Source organism: Brachionichthys hirsutus, chromosome 4 (assembly GCF_040956055.1).
Source record: "Brachionichthys hirsutus isolate HB-005 chromosome 4, CSIRO-AGI_Bhir_v1, whole genome shotgun sequence".
Lineage (NCBI taxonomy): Eukaryota > Metazoa > Chordata > Actinopteri > Lophiiformes > Brachionichthyidae > Brachionichthys > Brachionichthys hirsutus.
Window position 1 is genome coordinate 3,416,014 of NC_090900.1, and position 19,159 is coordinate 3,435,172.

General features: G+C 44.7%; 1 protein-coding gene across 1 annotated transcript in view; it reads left to right on the top strand.

Moving 5' to 3' along the window:
- Positions 1 to 19,159, top strand: part of LOC137893145 (single-stranded DNA-binding protein 2) — a 35,916-nt gene that overhangs the window by 11,929 nt on the left and 4,828 nt on the right. The window contains exons 2-4 of the mRNA XM_068738589.1: positions 5,319 to 5,391; positions 8,302 to 8,363; positions 8,578 to 8,662. Coding sequence (XP_068594690.1) covers positions 5,319 to 5,391; positions 8,302 to 8,363; positions 8,578 to 8,662 — 220 coding nt within the window. The remainder of the gene's footprint in view (positions 1 to 5,318; positions 5,392 to 8,301; positions 8,364 to 8,577; positions 8,663 to 19,159) is intronic.

The following is a 19,159-nucleotide window of genomic DNA, read 5'->3' on the forward strand; positions in this document are numbered from 1 at the left end:
GGTTCCTCGACATTAGAATATGAAAGTTTTACTGATCTCTCGAGTATTCATCTCGGGGCTCATCCGCTCGCACCCATCACCTCCATCCTCCATCTTTTTTTCTTCTTTTTTTGTCAGTCTAATCCCTCTTCTCCACTATCTTCTCTCCCAGAGAACCTTTCATCTCTCTCACCTAGACTCTCTCTCTGTCTGCAATTTTCTGTAATTTCCCTCCATGGTGGAATCGGAGAGAAGGGGGGGGGGTTCGCACTGTTGATGCATGCTTTGATTTTTCCTTTGTTAATTTTTTTCTGGTTCAGTTATCCTAAAGAAGGAAATAAAAATGTTGACCTGCTAATTAAAAGTCTGCGTAGCACTTTTACTAAATGCGAGTTTGACCCATTCATAAAAGACAAAGCAGACTTATTCATGCTGGTCAGCCTCCTGGGTTTTTCTTTCTTTTTTTTTATATAAAAACTCAATTAGTAGGTTACATAAATTTTACTTCATTATCAGTAACATTTAAGAATATTCCCATTAAATGTCAGATTCGCTGAACAGCACTGACCCGCAAAGCAAGAATTCCCAGAGACGCCTCATTTAGATTGAGCGTCACTGTAAATGTAACTCGTGTCACTGCGAGCCGTTTAATAGCCCTAAAAGGCCACCTTTTTGTCATTTCTAAAAGCAATATTGCTCCAGTTTAAAGCGGCTTAGGGCTTCCTGACTTGCATCACTATCTCGTGAACAGTAACCAGTAATAACCAAATTATCCGATGTAAAGCAACGCTCGTCACAATTATTACATTATTGCCATTATTATTTGAGCTAAAAGTAAATATTTTTAAAGAATCCTTATAATGATTTCCATGTAAGCCCAGCTGGCTGAAACAGAAATGTCATATCAGCATCTATTTCCAAATCACTGTCCACCATTTAATGTTTGTCTGGCTCTCATTAGTGATGTCATCTGGTTACGCTTCTTTTGCTATCAGTAGAGAATTAAATTAGTCGGAGCACATTAGTCCTGGACAAGCTTCCAATGACGTGAGCATCAAACATTTTTATTTCAATAAGAATGCAAAAGAACAGCTTGGTTACTTGGAGACGTCAAATCTGTCGTAAAATGCGAAGTGAACTGGGACCAAAAGCAGCAGCGGTGCATCCAGAATGACGATTCCTGCTGTGGCCTCCTATAGTGAGAGTTGCTAGAAGCTGTGAATGGTTTCTCTTCTTCATAAGATGGGCTTGTTTTATTACACTTGGATAAAATACATAGAGGAAGCTCAATTCAATTGTTGATCGCAATTATAAACTAATCCACAGGTGAAATTTCCTGAGCCTGACCGCTGCACTTGAAACTGCAACGATAAATTGTCCCAGAGAATAATGACGTGATTTGAAAGAGTTCCACTCCAAGAAAGCCAAGCAGACTGATGTTTCCCCAACTGTGTCACAGCTTCCCTCCCGATCCCCGGGCTGGTTTTTTTCAGCCTAACTTATAGCTGTTTGGCAGCGTGAAAGCTATAATCCCCAATACTTGCTGTCAACGCAGCCCCATGCGAGTCGGCTCCCCTGGAGAGGACAGATGTTTCCTTCAGGGGTCGGCAGAAAGCAAAACGGAGCCGACAGACATTTCAATCATTGCGTTGCAAGAAACAAGATTCATCCTTGGACGGTTTGGACATTGATGATTAGTTGATCAAATGCAGCAAATGATTCTTTTCTGGCCACGTCACTCTCCTGCCGATCGCTTAGATGTGGATAGATGATTAAAAGGAAAGATTACTCCATTTTACTGGGCGGGACTAACGAGTAGTTGCATATTATAACTCCACCAACTCCAGGGACCCACAAACCAAATGTTTTCACTCAACGACAAGAAAATATGTCATTATGGCAGCAGCACGCCGCCGCGATTAGGCTCTGGGCTCTGTCAGCGTGATGGCAACTCTTGTAAACACATATTGATTATCGCGCCGATTCAATCATTAACTGGGATGAAGTAATCTGGAGATAATCTATAACAGGCAAATCCAATCGCTGAAGCCGTTTTCCGTCGTGAGCCGAAGCTACAAGCAGCGATCTGCCGGTTGCTCCCAATGCTGACCTTGGCAAAGAAAAAAAACAGTTAATGTCTCCACTGAGGTCGTTGGTTGCGCTCCAAGCGACCTCCCTCCATTCTTTCTCCTGTATGGCTCAGTAGGCAAAACAGTAGCCGGTCGCTGCTTCTGCCTGCTGCCTTCATTAAACTGAGCCCGACTGTTCAAGCTGTCTGGCGCAGATTTATGGGGTATAAGGGGGGGGGGGGGGCTTTTGAAATACAAATTTAATTAAATGTGATTCACAGAAGACAAAAACCACTTGAATCTGAAGGAGAACAAGGTCAGGTGTGGATCTCCAACTTCCCCTCTCTGCTCCACCCGCTCCACTTGTGCCCACTCACCACCGCCGCCTCACTTGGCACGCGCGCACGCACACACACACACACATCCGTGCTCTTACACACTTAGCACATAGCAAGAGGAAGTACAATGGGAGGCACCTAATCTCTTCAATCATCATAGCTGCATTCAGGATTAATGTAAAATGGGTGTTATTTACAATGCAAATTGCCATTGGAGACAGGCAGGAGATGAAAAACGTCTTCCATTCTACCGGGCGTCTCCGACAGCAAGGGCAAACCCTAAAATACCTTTAATTTAAAGAGATTAATATGAAGTCAAAAAAATATTAGAAATGCATCGGCTGCCTTGGATGGCGCGCGCTCGTCTCCAATCCTCAGAGACGTTTGAAGTGAAGTGACAATTTGTCTTTAAGGAAATGAGCTGTTTTAAGTTGAAGTTCAATAGATGTTTGCTTATCTGTCCTCTCAGTGTGTGTGTGTTACACAGATACGAGATGCGGGAGCGAGGCATTGGTGCACCTATCCCATTATTTGGACCTTGTTCACCCCCCCCCTTCATCGTTTTGCTCCCTTTAAAGGTTGAACATCCTCACCTCTTCTTTCCTTCCGTTGTCTCACCACTCGCCCCCTCATGCGTCCACTTTAACGCGTTTCCTCTTTGACCCTTTTTCGACATCGGGGTCAACGATCACATCTTAAAGCTTCTGTGGAATCAATCGCGGGTCAAACCTTTCAGTCTGCATGGAAGACGGACAACGGAGCGAGGCTGCGTTTTATGCATAGTAATAGATGACTGGATGGATACAAGCCAGCGCACGAGGACAATTTCACACACCGCATATACATTCACGCAGTCCTTCAAGTTTGGCATTAATTCATTGCAGATACATGAGATCTTTCAGGAGTAATAAATAGTTTGACACTGATGTTCCAGTCGCAGCGCTTTCACTCAGGTTGAAGGGAAGTTGATGCAGACCAGAGCAACCAAGCAAGTTCGTTCCTAGAAATGTTCCTAAGTTGTGTGAGAGAGAAAAAACATGCAGACACGTGTTTCATTCATGTTCAGGGGCCGAGGTGTCGAGACATTTCTCGAGTGTCTTTACTGTTCTGTTAACCTTGTCCCTGTCAAATATGCTGTCTCTATCTCTTTGGTTAAACATTGCTCCCCAGTGTGTCTGGGGGGGGGGGGGGGGCAAAGAGAGGAAGGGATGGAAAGAAGTAGGGAGAAGGGCTTCTGCTGTTTTCCTTCATCCTTTCATCTTTAAACAAGCACGGCCTCTTACCAAAAAAAAAGAAGTGCAAGATGACGGCAGGGCCATCAAGACCGTAAATGCAGAGAGGAGGAAGAGGAGGGCGAGGGGGGATGAAAGTGATCAAGAAGAGAGATGGAAATAGAGGAGGGGTGCAAGGAGACTGGGTACCTGTGTGCAGAGCAGAAAGGTGTGCACTCCATCATCTTCAGACAGGCGGACAGAGCTGTCTGGGGAGTTTATTTTTACCGCGATAAAGCGTAGCCGGGGTGGGCTACAGTGGGCTGGTAGCACCTTTCAATGGGGTGGGGGGGGGGGGGGGGGGGGGGTCTAGGACAGCTGCCATCCTGCTGTGACCATCTTTCAAACCTGGTGGTACACAATCTGAAGCATGCACACACACACACACACAACTGTGGGTCAAAGCGTGAGTTTTGTCTGCTCCAGAAGCCCAAAGAGGCAACGGGGAAATAAGACTGCGGTCGTCTACTTTCTGCCCTTCCTGAACCGTGTTTATGCGAAGAGAAGTTTTACGTGGATTTACATACAGTACACCGATCAGGGGCTCACATATACACCTCAATGTATATATATCATTTTATATATATGATGAATTAGATAGAAAGAAAGCAAAGCTCCACCTCTTAATCCTGATCCACTCCAAAAATGTAAAAGGATTCTTCCTGCCACATGCACAAAAAAACGTTACACACGAAAATCCGTGAAGTTTCTTTTTGTGTTAAACTTTCCTAGAATACAGATTCATTTCAAGTTCCATCTCTGACCAATCTTCGCCGACAATTTGCTGCGTTCGGCCTCCTAAGAGCCCGATAAAACTCAGCACAGTAGCCCCCATCCGTCCTCGGCTGCCCGTTTCTGGAAAGCTGACCCAGCACCTCGGGAATCTCCTCTATCGGACCCAAACTGGTTAATATTGATCATAAGGCCAACGTGAGGGTAAAGCACAAATTTACCTGACATTGCTCTTTTTGCTACCGTTCGCCGTCAGTGTGGTCTACTATTGATCTCCTGCAGATCAATATTTATCTTGTATTTACAGACCCTGTAGAACCCCCCTCCCCCGCCCCCCTGCCCTGTAACTGTAAGCCGCTGTTAGCACTGGCACAGAGGCGCTGGGAGGAGAATTGATTAGCAAATCAAGCCTTTAATTGTCATCAAAGCTGTTGGAGGATGTCCACCAAGGCAACTCTTATTACTCTGTTTGTTCTTCACACACACAAACACACAGATTTTATATTTAGCATTCTGTGAATTTGATGGTTTGGGGCTGATTAGTGCCTCCTAAGCTGGCGTGTGTCTTTCTTCGACGCCCTCACACGCGTCATTCTGCATTGCAACTTATGGCCGCCTGGCAATTCGTATCCACGCGTAGGTTCCTTCGTCTTTATTTTTAGCCGATCCCTCCGCTTAAATAGGGCTTCATGGTGAACCCATGCAGTGTAGGAAGTGTAATTACCTTTGGCTCCATAGCTGTTGCTTCTTGCCCCAAAGTTGGACTGAAATGGAGGGAGAACATTTCTGCAGTAAACTTCTCTATGAATAATCCACTTTTTAAATATTTTAACCGTGTTTTCTGCTCAACTTACTTCTCCTGTTGTCAAAATGTTCCCGAACAAACTGATTCATTAGCCTCCCACCTCCTTCTTTATGTTTATGTGCAGGTTAGCGCTATATGTGTACGAATACCTGCTGCATGTCGGAGCTCAGAAGTCAGCGCAGACCTTTCTGTCAGAGGTAAGTCACCCAGCTGCCGTGCGTGTGTGTGTGTGTGTGTGTGTGTGTGTGTGTGCACGTCGTTTATTTGTCCACTCTGGTGTCTGGACTGACCCTCACACAGTGTGTCTTGTACTGTAAGTGTGACGGCTAATTGAATTAGCCTGACATTACAGTGCTGAGCCAACAGACGGGCTTTGTAACATCACTGTTGCGTTTCAGCGGCGCTGGAGAGCCGGCACGCCGCTGACGTCTTCGGCTGACATCATCCTTTGACCAGCTCGGCGGTTGATCTCTCTCAATATCATTCCCCCCCCCATCATCACCACCACTTTTCCTTTGTGATTTACCCCTCACCGCTCTTCCTGTGAAGTGAGCTTGTGCTTACTTTAATTCTGCAGATGTAAAAAAGGCGACGGGGTGAAAACGAGGTCGGGGGAATTTGACAATTCGCTGCGAAGGACAGTAAATTACAATCTTGAATGTACAATGGTGGCCTGGGGAAGAGAACAAAGGAAGGCGGGATGGAAAAGGTTACATCATCAGTTGGCACCAGTTCTCATCACTCTGTGTTAGTGTGTCATGAACACACACACACACACACACACTGTTTCTCCAACACCTTTTTCCTCAGTGCCATATCACTCGCTGTCTCTTCTGCAGATGCAGAACCTGAAAAGGCTGGGGGGGGGGGGGGGGGGTGTATTGAAGTGAGGAGCACATTAGCAACAAGTATAAACATATCCGCTTGTATATAATACACATGGGCGTGCACGAATGAGCTCAGACACACACACACACGCAGTGTTTACGTGGTGCCATAATGCTGCTCTTTCTGGATTAGTGGGGTGGAGTAAAACACAGCCTGCTATCTACTCTTCAACATCCACATCTGTTTACAGTGTCTCCTCAGGCTCAGCAAACACCAGACCAGAAATTAGAGCTGAATACCTCGACTTAAATACCAAATCCAAGACAGGCAGCTCCGCACAACAAAGCCTCCCGACCCTGTCAAACAAAACCGATTGCTCGAGTGCTTTTAATACACTTAAACCTTTAAAAAATGGCACAAACGGCAGGAATAAAAAAGGTTAAACGCAAGTTAGTTCATTCATACGGGTAGAAAGGGGAACTGTTAAAAGCTTTTTTTACTAGATCTCCATCCACGTTGCAATGAGATCTGCCCCCCCCCCCGAGGAACAAAGCCGACATCTGTCGGTAATCATATATGATACTAAAGGGATCTCGCCATGGTGCCATAAAGGTGAATGAACGAATCTTCCAGGAGCGTATAGACAGCACGGCGGCAGCATGTGCGGGTGCCATCGATGCTGTTTTCCAGACGAAGGCGGGAGAAAAGATGACTCGGAAAAGTGTCCTGGCCTGAACTGCCCGCAGTCGTGTTTGGACTGAGCTACATCCAATTAGACGCAAGAAATGGGGGGGGGGGGGGGGTCATGCCCATTCTGCATCTTTTGTACCATTTTCTCAATTATGAGGCAGCAAATCTTTCTTTGCCATGGCGCGTATGGAACTTGCCGGCTGCCTATGAAGTTTCAAGTTAACCCATGTCTTTACGAGAACTGCCGACTCACACTGAAAGCATATGGGATAAACAAAGAGCGGCTGTTCCTGACCCCCCCCCCCAAAAGAAAACCTTCAAAGCGAAGCATTCCTGCAGAAAGCCGGTGTGTCTGATGTGCAGCTGAGGTCAGGACGCCCTGCTTAAGAGTTGCAGCGATTTGCTTGCTCCTGTTTTTTTACATGCTGCATTCAGAACAGGTGGTACAACGGTCGTATTATTTTACCCGTATGAAACTCCCCCCCCCCCCCCCCGCGGAGAAAATTGAAAAAGGAGGATTGTGCCTGCAAAAGTTAGACCGAGTGACGTGAGTCTGTTCATAGAGAGGAGAGGCAGACTAAACAGCAGCGCCACAGCCTGATACGAGATGCCTGACCGTTGTCAACGGCTTTATTATCTCTATTATCTTTATTATCCGAACGTCGAGGAGTCATAAATAGCTTTGCTTGTGTTTTGAGGTGTCCTCTGAACAGTTTTGCAAGATGTGTCTCTTTATGATGTTGGGTCATTGGGGGGGGGGGGGGGCTTTACAGAAGAAAATCAAGAGTCGCACGTAGAGGTTTTGTGTCGCGGTGGTGAGATGGTCTACTCATAGATGTCGATCTCATTGGTTGGGCTGACCCAGAGAAATGTAGAGGAAAATAGTTTTACAGTGTAGATATCGTGATCTGACGGTATGAAAATGGGTAGCAATCAAAAGCAACCATGGGTGGGAACGGCCAGTTGCTAATCTCTGCCGCTTTAGTTTCTCCAAATATAATATAGCAAGAACTCCCACTATATCCAGTCCAGACGGGACGTGACAACTTAAGAAATGATCAGTTTTATAGTTTTCATGTACACAATCACCCTCGGCTCACTATAGCAGCGCAAGAAGGTAGTACCTGTAAAGAAACAAGGAGGTTCTGCAGTACACACAGATGTAAAGGCTGCAAGACAGAAGTACAGAGTAAATGAAGACTGAGACAAGAAGGACAAAAAAAAACAAAATGTGGGAGAGGAGCAGACTGAAGGATGTGGGGGTTGTACAAAGGCTTGATTGGGCTCCTCAGGCTGGTACACGTCTCTGATCTCTGCATATCCCTTGACTCAGTGCACACACACACAGACACACAGACACGCTTTCATGTACTGGTGAATAGACGGGCTTTCCGGCACACATATACAGTACTCACTTATCCACTTCAGAATACATGGCCTGAGAACTGTAACACAATTACATAATGGGATGTGATATAAGAATTCGCTTGCACCCTGTCTAACCTTGTCAAGCAGATAATTCAGATGCAGTTTGCATATATATATATATATATCTTTGTCTCACTCCCTCCCTCTCTGCATCTGTCCAGATCCGATGGGAGAAGAACATCACATTAGGAGAACCGCCGGGGTTCCTCCATTCCTGGTGGTGGTGAGTGTTTTCAGGACAAATAATAAAAGTTGCCTTTCCTTCGTCCCATCGTCGACTGTATTAAATAAACCGATTATCTTCCCTTATCTCATTAATCGTCCCTGAACGCGTCCTTAGGGTGCCGACTGCACCTTTGTTGCTCTCGCCTATAGTCGAGCTTTAACGTTTCCCCGTGGTCTGCCTTCGTCTCGCTCACTTCCTGTCTGTGTTGCAGTGTTTTCTGGGACCTGTACTGCGCCGCCCCGGAGAGAAGAGACACGTGTGAACACTCCAGCGAGGCCAAGGCCTTCCACGACTACGTGAGTCCGAACTCGTTCCATAAATGCTCTACTCTTTCAGGGAATGGCAGCAATCAGAAGTTATGCTGGGTGATCAAATGGTTCTATATTGTCGTAGAGTTCGGTTCGCACGGGTTTTGTTTCATTCCCTCTGCCCAGGAAGGTCCTGTATGTTTTTTTTACTCCAAAGATTACAGGATTTTGTTGATTTGTGTCGGAGTTATGAGCCAGATAACAATCAATCGATTCCTCGGTGATGCGGTTTATCATCTGGATTTGGATTCTTTTCCATTGCGGGATAGTTTCCGATTTTTGCTAGACTGAAATCACTTCCGATAAGATCTCCAGACATCAACTGTGTAAATGTCTGGGGCTCGGGGATGAGACATGGCGATGCTACTTTACATACTTACGGCTAAGATCAAATCAAATTAAGGTGTTAAATTTGTCTTGACATTTAAACGCAGATCCTGAAGAGAGCCTTATTTTGCTTGAATAAATGGTGAATGTCATTCCAAATTCTAGGGGTCTGCATCCATTCACAAAGGAGTCATATTATGAGTTAAGATATGAGGATTCCTCGTGGGACTTTTGCTTTTAGATGCAATGACATAAGAGGGAAACTGAGCCGCCTCGTCGGAGGTTTGCCCTCTCTGAGCGCTGTCTAGTTTAATATTGAACACTTTGATGATTTAATATTGATGAAGAGATGTTCCGTCTGATGTTAAAATGATGACATGATCCAACCAAGCTTGTGTGTGTGTTTTTTTTTTTTTGTCATTGCATATTCTGAATTGTTACGGCTCAATAGATCACACGGCGAACCGTATAAACGATGGCAATGTCTGAATTGTTTGTGCTACTGTTTTTTGTCTACAGATAAACACACAAAAAAAGCAGATGAGGATTTAGAGCTCATAAGAACAGCTGACAATTTAGGCCATGAAGCTGCGAGTCGCATCTGATCCGGGGAGGATGCGCCGAACGCGTTGCTTTATCACATGCAAGCTTGTCTTTACAGCCTTTTTAAACCGTTTTTATCTGCTCACAGATCTTTCATCAGAAGTGGCGTTTAATTGAATGCTTGTTTATTGGCTGCATGACAACGTGCAGAGAATATAGTGATTATGATTTGCGGTATCTGCTACTACATGAGTTCATACCGGCGCTCAGCAGCTGGAAAACGCCGTTTTCAGACGTACTTTGGCCTCCAGGATTACGAGCACACGACGCTGACGCGTAGACGCACAATCAGACAGTGGGGTCTGGTGGGTGGAAACATTATTTATTGCTCTGTTTTCTCAGTGGGGGGGGGGTCCACTTCACTGCTGCACATGGAGGCGCAATGGGTTGATTTAGTCATGCACCATCCAGTAAACGGAATACGTTGAGCATTGCCAAAGCTCTTTAAGTTTTAGATTAGCCGGTGACTATGAGAGTGGAAGTCCGGCTCTCCTCCCGGGAAGTGGAGGAGGCTTGTGTGTGTGTGTGTGTGTGTGTGTGTGTGTGGGTGTGTGGGTGTGTGGGTGTCCTGCATTTTTATGTTGTAGTTTTCCCTTTGTAGCCTGAAGTCTGACTCATCAGATTTGTCTGCACTGTGGTTTATTGAGATGTATTGTTTAGAGTGTACAGGTCAGGGGTTTCTGCCTACCCAAGCAGGATGAGCCACCCTCCTCTTCTCTGTGATCCACTCCCTCCTTCCTTTTGGCTCGCAACCCTGCCAAACCAATGAGGGGTGGGAAGTGTGTGTGTGTGTGTGTGTGTGTGTGTGTGGGGGGGGGCTCTTCTTTTATCTTTTTTTGTGCTTAGTGTATGTGTGTGTGCATACACAGGTAATGCTGCTGATGCTGCCGATGATGATCAGGTTGATGAATAGGCACTCCCAAGGACAAGGCTGCGATGCGATGATGTCATCCTGGCTGCGAGGAAGGGAGACGGGAGGGCAGGACGACCTCAGTTCTGGGAGACAGACAGAAAGGAGAGATGTGGAGAAAAAGAGTGGAATGTAGAACTGGATAGAAGGAGGAGATGGGGCAAACAGCTGGGGGGCGGGGGGGGGCTTGCATGTTTGTTTGAATAATTTATTAATCTCAAACACTTCTCAACACCAAAAAGCAAACCAAATACGGCAACAGTAATTAAATGTCACTGGAGTGAAGATTAGCGATGGCGGCGTCTTGATGTTTCTTCTTATCTGATGTGAATCAATTGAATTCGGGAATCATTCCGCATCTTAATGTCATTAGCAGGGGCCACCAGCAACATTGTCTTCTTATATTTCCTGCAGGGATGTAATCAGAGAATTATAATTAGACCAATTGTAATTAGACCAAGGTCACTTTCAATCAACTCTTTCAACACGGCGCTGCTGCTTGGATCCAATCAGAGGAACTACCCACACACCTACTGCTCAATTAAGGCAAAGCGAGGGCACAACTGCAGTGGCTGTTCGCATGCTTTAATCTGATGCAGCTCTCTCTCTCTCCCTCTCTCTGTTTCCTGACTTTGAGACTAATGGAGATTTTAATCAGACATTTTGATGCTAATTATTTTCCGATTGCTAATTGCTGGGTGAAGTCCTAATTGATGCGGGGGGGTTGGAGCTCTTTGGCATCATCTGTGGAGCGTTTTTGCTTTCAGAATTTACGGGATTGCAAACGAGGCTTTTTGACTTGATTTGCAAGATCATCCCTGTTTGAATTACCGTACTGTAAATACGACAGGCTTTGAGTCAATCCGATTAGTAGAAATGATGTCTTGATAATGCTTGCTGCATGCATATAATGACTTGCACGTCACGTGTGTGTGTGTGTGTGTGTGTGTGTGTGAGCCGATCATATCACCAGAGCAGTGTGCGAGGAGAGTCGTCCAAGACATTAATCCACTAATCTAATGTTAAAAGGGAAAGAAAGAAATGAGTGATGAACAAAGTGAAGAGAAATGCGATGGTATTGATTGGCGTCCTCGGTCGAGGCTTTTCAGGCATCAGAAAGGCAGTTTACAGTTCTGTTAAGTGCTTTGTAAATTGTGTTGTTGATACTAAATGAGCAGTTTCCATTTGCAACGGGCCACGGAGTCATAAAAGCAAGTTATTTTTAACTTCTTCTGCATGGCCAGGAAATGACCCTGTTGTAAATTACTGAAGTCAGTTGCTTTGTTGCTTCTCTCCACTTGAAGCGCAGGACGTTTCTCCATCGGGTTCATTTTAGGCGTTTTATAATAGTGCTGCGGGTTTGAAAATGTTTTGTGGTCTCATCACAATTAATAAATGGGGAGAAATATGAATTAAATGTTCAGTAAATCATGTAAAAACAACCGAGTATATTAAAAAAAATGCTCCAGCCGTGTAGTTTTAATGTAAATAAGTCTATATAAATTGACTTGAGTGCATTTGTGGCACTTTGAGCTTCCACAGCAATTGTTTTACCTTCATTACATATGCTGTTTCCCCTCGGTGTGTTATTCTCTCAAGCTCTGGAAGACAGTCAAAAAATGTTGGAGAGGCAGATTTGTCCATCGAGGACCTGAAGAGTTCTCAAAACTTGGAGGAGTTTGGGAAACCTGATGAAAAGCAGCTCCACTGAGAAAGTTATCTCGCCCTTGATTTCAGGAGATTATCAGTGTACGACAGTTGTACTGGATGTGCTGTGCAGCTCCCAGATAAGAATGTGCTTATTAACCGAAACAAGTTTCGGTAGAAGAATTTGTCCTGTTTTTTCTTCTTTTTTTGTGTGAAATAAATGAGTGGGGAAAGAATTATGAGAAATGAAATTTACAGGTGGTTGAGAAGGTCTGAACATGCACTATGATCGTCTCCGCGTTTGTTTTATCCGTGTTTGAATGTGTGATGGATCCTCTCAGAGGGAAGCTCAAAAGGAACTGCGAAGAATCTCAAAGAGATGAATAAAGTGACTTCCTCCCAGCGATGCCACTGTAGTCTGAGTTACGCACCGGATGCAGCGATATCCCGATTGTTCCGCCGTTAGTGACTTTGGTGCAGAGCTTTCAAGTTCGTCTAAAGCAGCTGAAAAGCTGTACCTTCGGAATGCGACACATTTTTTACCTTTGTGTTCCATTTCATCAGAAAATTGTGTGATCTTGCTTTTGACACCTGGCCTTAGTGTAGTCATAGAGTTCAAACTAAAAGTATTTTATTTTTGTGTTTAGATGAAAAAAAAAGCCCTCCAACTTATTTTATCCTTTTAATCCTCTTGAGCCTTTTTTTTTTTTTACCAGGGGAAACTTTACATGGCATCCCAGGAGGCCACTGCTTTCATGCTTTAATAAAAAGCCCTGCATTTTATTGTGAAAATCATAAATCCGTAAGATGGTAGAGTTAACTAGAGTGGACAGAAAACACAAAGTGTGGAACAGAAAGGCAGCCGCACTGAACGTCTTTAAGGCTCGGCGTTGTCGTGCGGCGTTGCCGTGGGAGATAGCAGCCACACGGGGGGAAGACGAGATCAAGAGGCGTGTCGAGAGCAACCGTCTCTGATAAAAATGCTCTCTCATGCTGGTGTGTCTTTGCATTCGCACCACTCAGTTGGACAGCAGCAGACATATTGTGTCTTTAGAGAGCAGCTAAAAGACACACACACACATTTTGGAAATACGTAAAACACCATCAGCGTTTTTGGTATCCAAGGAAAAACAAGGGCATGTATATGATGCATGGCTGAAGGACGGGACCCCGGAGGTTGAGCTGAAAACAGCACCTGTCTGGGGACAAGGACACACGCTTGAATGCGTTTCCTGGGGTTCTGAGGTCTTCTTGTTTGAATCCAAACATTTAATTTGAACTACAGCCGAGTCACTTTAAATGTAAAGTAACAATGTTCTGCAACATTAATAAAACATAGAACTCCCTGAATAGGTTCATGCTCTCCAGAGGATGAACCAATCCAGCTCTGTTCTGTCACCAAGAGACCAAAAACGTCCACTGGTGAATTGAGAATTATGTGAATTCCTTTATTTTCTGTATCCAAAATCTTTCAGCATAAAATATATATTTTTTTATATATAATTGTCCCTTTTTTTAAAATAGAAAAAAATCTGAGGCAACTCTTACATTACCGTCTGTGGGACTTTCTTTCCCCTTGGATGCACGTTTTGATAAACTTTTCCAACCTTCGTTCTAACTGAACCGTCTTCGACTTGTTTTTCCAAAACTTTAATGCATATCGTCGCAATTACCACCACCTCTTTCAAGATAATGCTACCTATTACAGGAACTAATTATAAACTGATTATTAGTTAGTTCCTTTCATTATTTACATGTTTTACTATCATTTATCAGGAAATAATAGTGGCAACAAAGTGCTGTGACCGGTGCATCTTTGCTGAACGGAGATAAACATTCATTCCTGTCTGTGGCAATAATAAAAAGCAAGTACCTGAATCATCAGATACTTTATTTCTGATTGTGGATCAACACTAAACACACCTGAGAACGAATGACTCGATTCAGTCGCATGAAATGTAAACTTGAGTTTTGACCCGTATGTGTGTGCGCGCAAATGTGACTAAGATTAGACGGAGGAAAAGAGAGGGGCGAGAAACAACCTGAAAACAGAAAATGCATTGACTCCAAGCATTGTGGGTAACAAGCTGATTCCAACCAGTTGAGAACCATTGGGGGTTGGGGAGACCCCCAGTCTGTTTCCAGGGAAACAGAGCCATTTCTCCCATCTCTCTCTCTCTCTTTCTCGTTTCTTCTCGGCAGTGCTGAGGAGGAGGGAGATGTGGATGCGACTCACTGTAAGATCATTGCCATGGCAATGAACAGCGAGGCGAGTGTGGAGGGAGTGAACAGGAGAGAGAGATTTACCAGAGTTTGAGCAGTGATGGAAATGGTTTGCAGCTTCCCCAACAGTTTGAGAAAGAGACGTGAATTTTCACTGTCCTCTTCTAGAGTATAGTTCGTTTGTCTATGTCCCTGTTCTCTGTCCTCCTGCGTTCCTCTTCATGCCTTCTTATCATCTTCCTTCCTCGTCCGCTGGCCTATTGTGTGCAGCCGTGGTCTCCGAGGAGCGCTTGTTTTCCACTGGCGTGTTACCCTGAGTCATGTCACATGCATGTTTGGGCATGCCGAGCCGGTGCGCTAATGCCATGTTGACATATTTACACGTCTTGCTGCTCCGTAGTGGGAACGGTCCAAGGCGGAGGCTTGGTGCAGAAGTGGAGGTTAACCTAAGGCGAGGAGGTGGATGGGCTCTGGTAGAGCTGCGTGGAGTTAGTTTTACCGCTGCTCTAATCGTTGATGATCACATTTAGGGGCTTGGTCAGGGAAATCTATGCGTAGATATGGAACCACATGAGACTGGGATGATAGCTCTCACTCTTCCCTGGCCAAACCTGGAGGTAAAGAGTAAATATTCTGCAAAGGTTTACACAGAGCCAATCTTCAAGATTGCGTGTGTGTGTGTGTGCGTGTGTGTGTGTGTGTGTGTGTGTGGGTGTGTGTGTGTGTGTGTGTAAGAGATTAGAGTGAATGATCCAGAGGCCGAGCTGCAGAAGTCACGGCAGAGTTCATGTAGAGAGCGCAGAGCCAAAGTGAGAACGCTGACATGATCTGACCAGCATATTATCTCTTTGGCCCCAACTAACCCCTGTGGGGAGGGGGGGGGGGGGGGGTTGTTCTTTTGCGGTTGTATAAGCTTATGTCTTTATCTCTGCTGACTCATGCGTCTGGTCTTCTAGCTCCAGAAGGACGGTGATGTGTTTTAAAATGACTTAAATCAATTCAGCGTCAGAGATCTCCGAAATCTACGGATTTTAGGTGGATCGATAGTTTATATTTACATTGAAAAGAGCATGACCTCATCTTCACCTCAAGCTTTTACATCTTAAACCTCTTTCTTTCGACCATGCAGCTGATCTGGCCCTGCCTGTCATCATCCACTGAGACCAGGTAGACCAGGCTTGTTCTGTTATTGCCCCTGTAATGTTAGACTATACTGAGAGCTGGAGTACTGGACTCGGATGTCCCCAGAATTTCTCTTTTGGACTCCTGAAAGTTGTGAATCTCCAAGCCTGACGGGCTTTCCGTGGTGGACTAATAAATGAGTACCGGTAATCGCATAAAAAAAAATATCTTAGTGATTTTAAAACTGGCCAAAGTGTAAATAGTCTAATTGTTAGAGACTATTTCCAGCGGTGGATGCATACACCTTTAATTACTTTGTGTATTAAATACAGTTTTATAGATAAAATAGATAAAAACTTAATAACTGTAAAACACCCAATAGGATTACTGCTAAACATCCACAAATGCAGGACACTTGTGAAACTGTAAGATCAGGAATAGCAGGGAGATTTGGGGATGTAATGTTTCCATGCTTCTGTCAGGGACTAACATGTTCTGTGCATAAACTCTAATGCAGAAATCAATCCTCGTGTTCCTCTCAAAATTTAATGTGCACATCAGAATACGTGTTTTCCCTGTAGGTGTGTGCGCACCACCACCACCCTCCCCTCCCTTGTTCAGGAAGTGGACTAATGGCATTTGAGAGGATGGCTAGAGTGTGGGGGGGGAGAGAGAGAAGGGGAGGGACAGAGTTACCTCTTGTGTAGGTCATAAGTATATCCTGTGGGTGGCCTTGGGACTCAGTGGTGACCCTTCCACACCCTCAATTGCCCCCCCCCCACCCCCCACCCCGAGAGCTCTCCAATGACACCCGATGAGGGACGAGGGACTTTCCTGTCTTTTTCTACACATTGAATAGTAGAGGCAAAATCTGTTTGCCTCAATTATATTCTGGAAAATAAATATGAAGGGATTAATTGATTAGTTGGTTGACAGAACATCAAATTCCAACTGTATAGATAATGCATTCATTGTTATTGTTAATGTTCTTCAGGACAAAAATAAAGAGCGTTGAGAATGACGGAACATTATTTCATTCTCACGTTTTACATTTTGAGAATTTTCCGTTGTTCTGTGTTCTTTGGGTCGATATATTTTGGTTTTGAAGAGTTTGTCTGTCCCTCGCAAGAAAACATCTGAACACAAGTCAGGCTTCAGGAAACTGAAACAACCATATTTTCCTCCTTTTTTCACATTATAACACAAAAATACTGAGAAGTTAACATTAACACAGCAAATTTAAGGGCGAGGCTGGTGCTTGGCGAAACATCAACCTCATCGACGGCTCACTTTGAGAATAATTCCACAGCAGCAAAAATAGGACATTTGTTATATTCATTTTGGCACCTCCATAAGATAAGTGGCATTTCCTAAGCGTGAACCTATGAATCGCCAAAACTGCCTCCTGTTACATTTTTGTCTCTGGTGGTAAAACCCATACCCATTAAATCCTACAAATGATATAAAACGTTCATCTTTTTATTTTATTTTAAGATTTGGCTCTCAAACAGAGGACTACAACTACTTTTGTTGGATGCTGTTATATAAATGCTGATGTACTCGTCGTAGTATCTGCATGTCTAGCCCCTATTTAAATACACACGATGCAGGATCGATTGATTTAACGTTACACTTCTCATGATGAAGGAATGTGATGCGTCTCATGTGGAGTCATTTGCTTATAAATATACATATAATTTTTCAACAGCATTAAAGTGATTTTTTTTTGTTGATGACAAAAAAAGCAAAATATAGAATATCACCAGCCCTGTCCTTTAAAACTGCTTCCAGGCGTGTGATAGAAACACTTTGTTATGAAGACAAAGAAATGAGACAGAGCTGATTTGTCTGAGAGGAACCGCGTGCCGGAGAGACGGAGGGGTGGAGAAAGCAAACGAGTGATGCCGGTTGAGATAGCGAGGGAGATGGAGGGAGAGAGAGGGGGATAGACTCAGACAGCCGTTTGAGATTCCTCTCACGGATCCCCGAGTGTCTCTGTCTCTGAAGCATTGAATGAAAGTGACCCCCCCCCCCCCCCCCCCCACACACACCTTCACGCACACAATGTATGCCTGCATCACGCACACACGTTATAGAGCAATGAGAGCGGGTCAACGTATGGGGATGAGAGTTATCTCATTACGCATTACTGAGCCCCTTAAGTCTGATGGGATTAATGTACCGTGAATGTAGTTTAGAAAAACAAAGTCTGATGAGTTGGTGAAGTACTAAACTGCAGTGTAACAGCGCTCCAGCTGTGTGTGTGTGTGTGTGTGTGTGTTTTCTCCAGATCCTTCAGTGTTTGAACGTACATGTTCTTCTGGTACTTTCGTGTTTCGGCCTTAGAAGTTCAACTCCTCAGTCAGCGGCGTGGAGAAAGCCACGCGTGATGAGACGTGGCTGTGTGTCTTTCCGGATGGAAAACTTTTCTTGATTTCGCCGTTGCTCGTCTGAACCTACGCATCGATATCACGTCGCACTTCAACACGCATTCAAAAACACAAATGAACCTTTGCTGCTTGTTGGTGCAGGTTGTTGTTACCATGGTGATTACTTACCACTTAAGAAATGTTTACACAGCTACTTTAATCCAACAACAAACTGGGAACGAGATTCACCTGCTTCGTGCGTTTCATTCTGATTATTCTAATCTCATTTATAGTCGACCTGATTCTCCATCATCAAGACTATAGAGACTGTCAGTGCCAGAGCACTTCCCATTGTGCCCGGTGCTGTTTTTATTATTGTATTATCCGTAGGTGGAGAATGGAGCCGGGTTTTGGGGACAGGAATATATTTTCTTCTTCTTGTTGTTTTTTTGTTTTGTGTTTTCCTAGTTGCCATATTTGGAAAATATTGCTCTGTCAGCAGGTCAGGTAGATGTTTATTATCCTCCCTCAGTGCTTTCACTCCGGCACAAACACGCATAGGTGCACTCATGCACGCACACACATGCACACACACACACACACACACACACACACACACACACACAGTTTACTTTGTTCTCTCTCTCTCCCTCGCTTTCTCTCTCTGTATGAAGGCAGACTCAGCAGACCTCTTGGCTGGCAGGGAGTAAAGGCATTCTGGGTAATCCAGGGTGAGAAGGCAGATGAAAATAAAGGAGATAAAGCCACATATGATGTTGTGACGCTAACAAACCAACCAATCGCAATAAACCAGCCCAAGTCTGTCACCACTGAACCATCAATGGCCAGAACCGGTTTCCGGCTGTGCATTCATCAGTCGAGACAAATATAAGATGTGTTTGCAGGACAATTTGGAAACAAAAAGCTGCACCCTGCACCCTGTTGCTGAAAATTAATGATTGAACAATATGAAGTGGAATGAGGAAGTATGAGGGAACGGCGAGGCTCTGATTAAACCTCGTTCTTGTCTGACCTAAAAAGTCAGCTGCTCTTTAACCCCAGCTGGGAGAGAAAAGTGAGAAGGGACAGAGCGACGCTGGGCAGGCTGTGTGTGAGCAGCAATGCGTGCATGGATGCACACTGTCCCGCACGGCATGTTGTCTGGTCTGTAATCCTAATGAGGATGAGGAAGAGGGCAGTGCTGGGTGGTAACGCCGGGCCAGCACAATGCCGCAGGAAGCAGACTGAAGCTATGCTGAAATGTGCCACCGCCGCCTGTCTGGG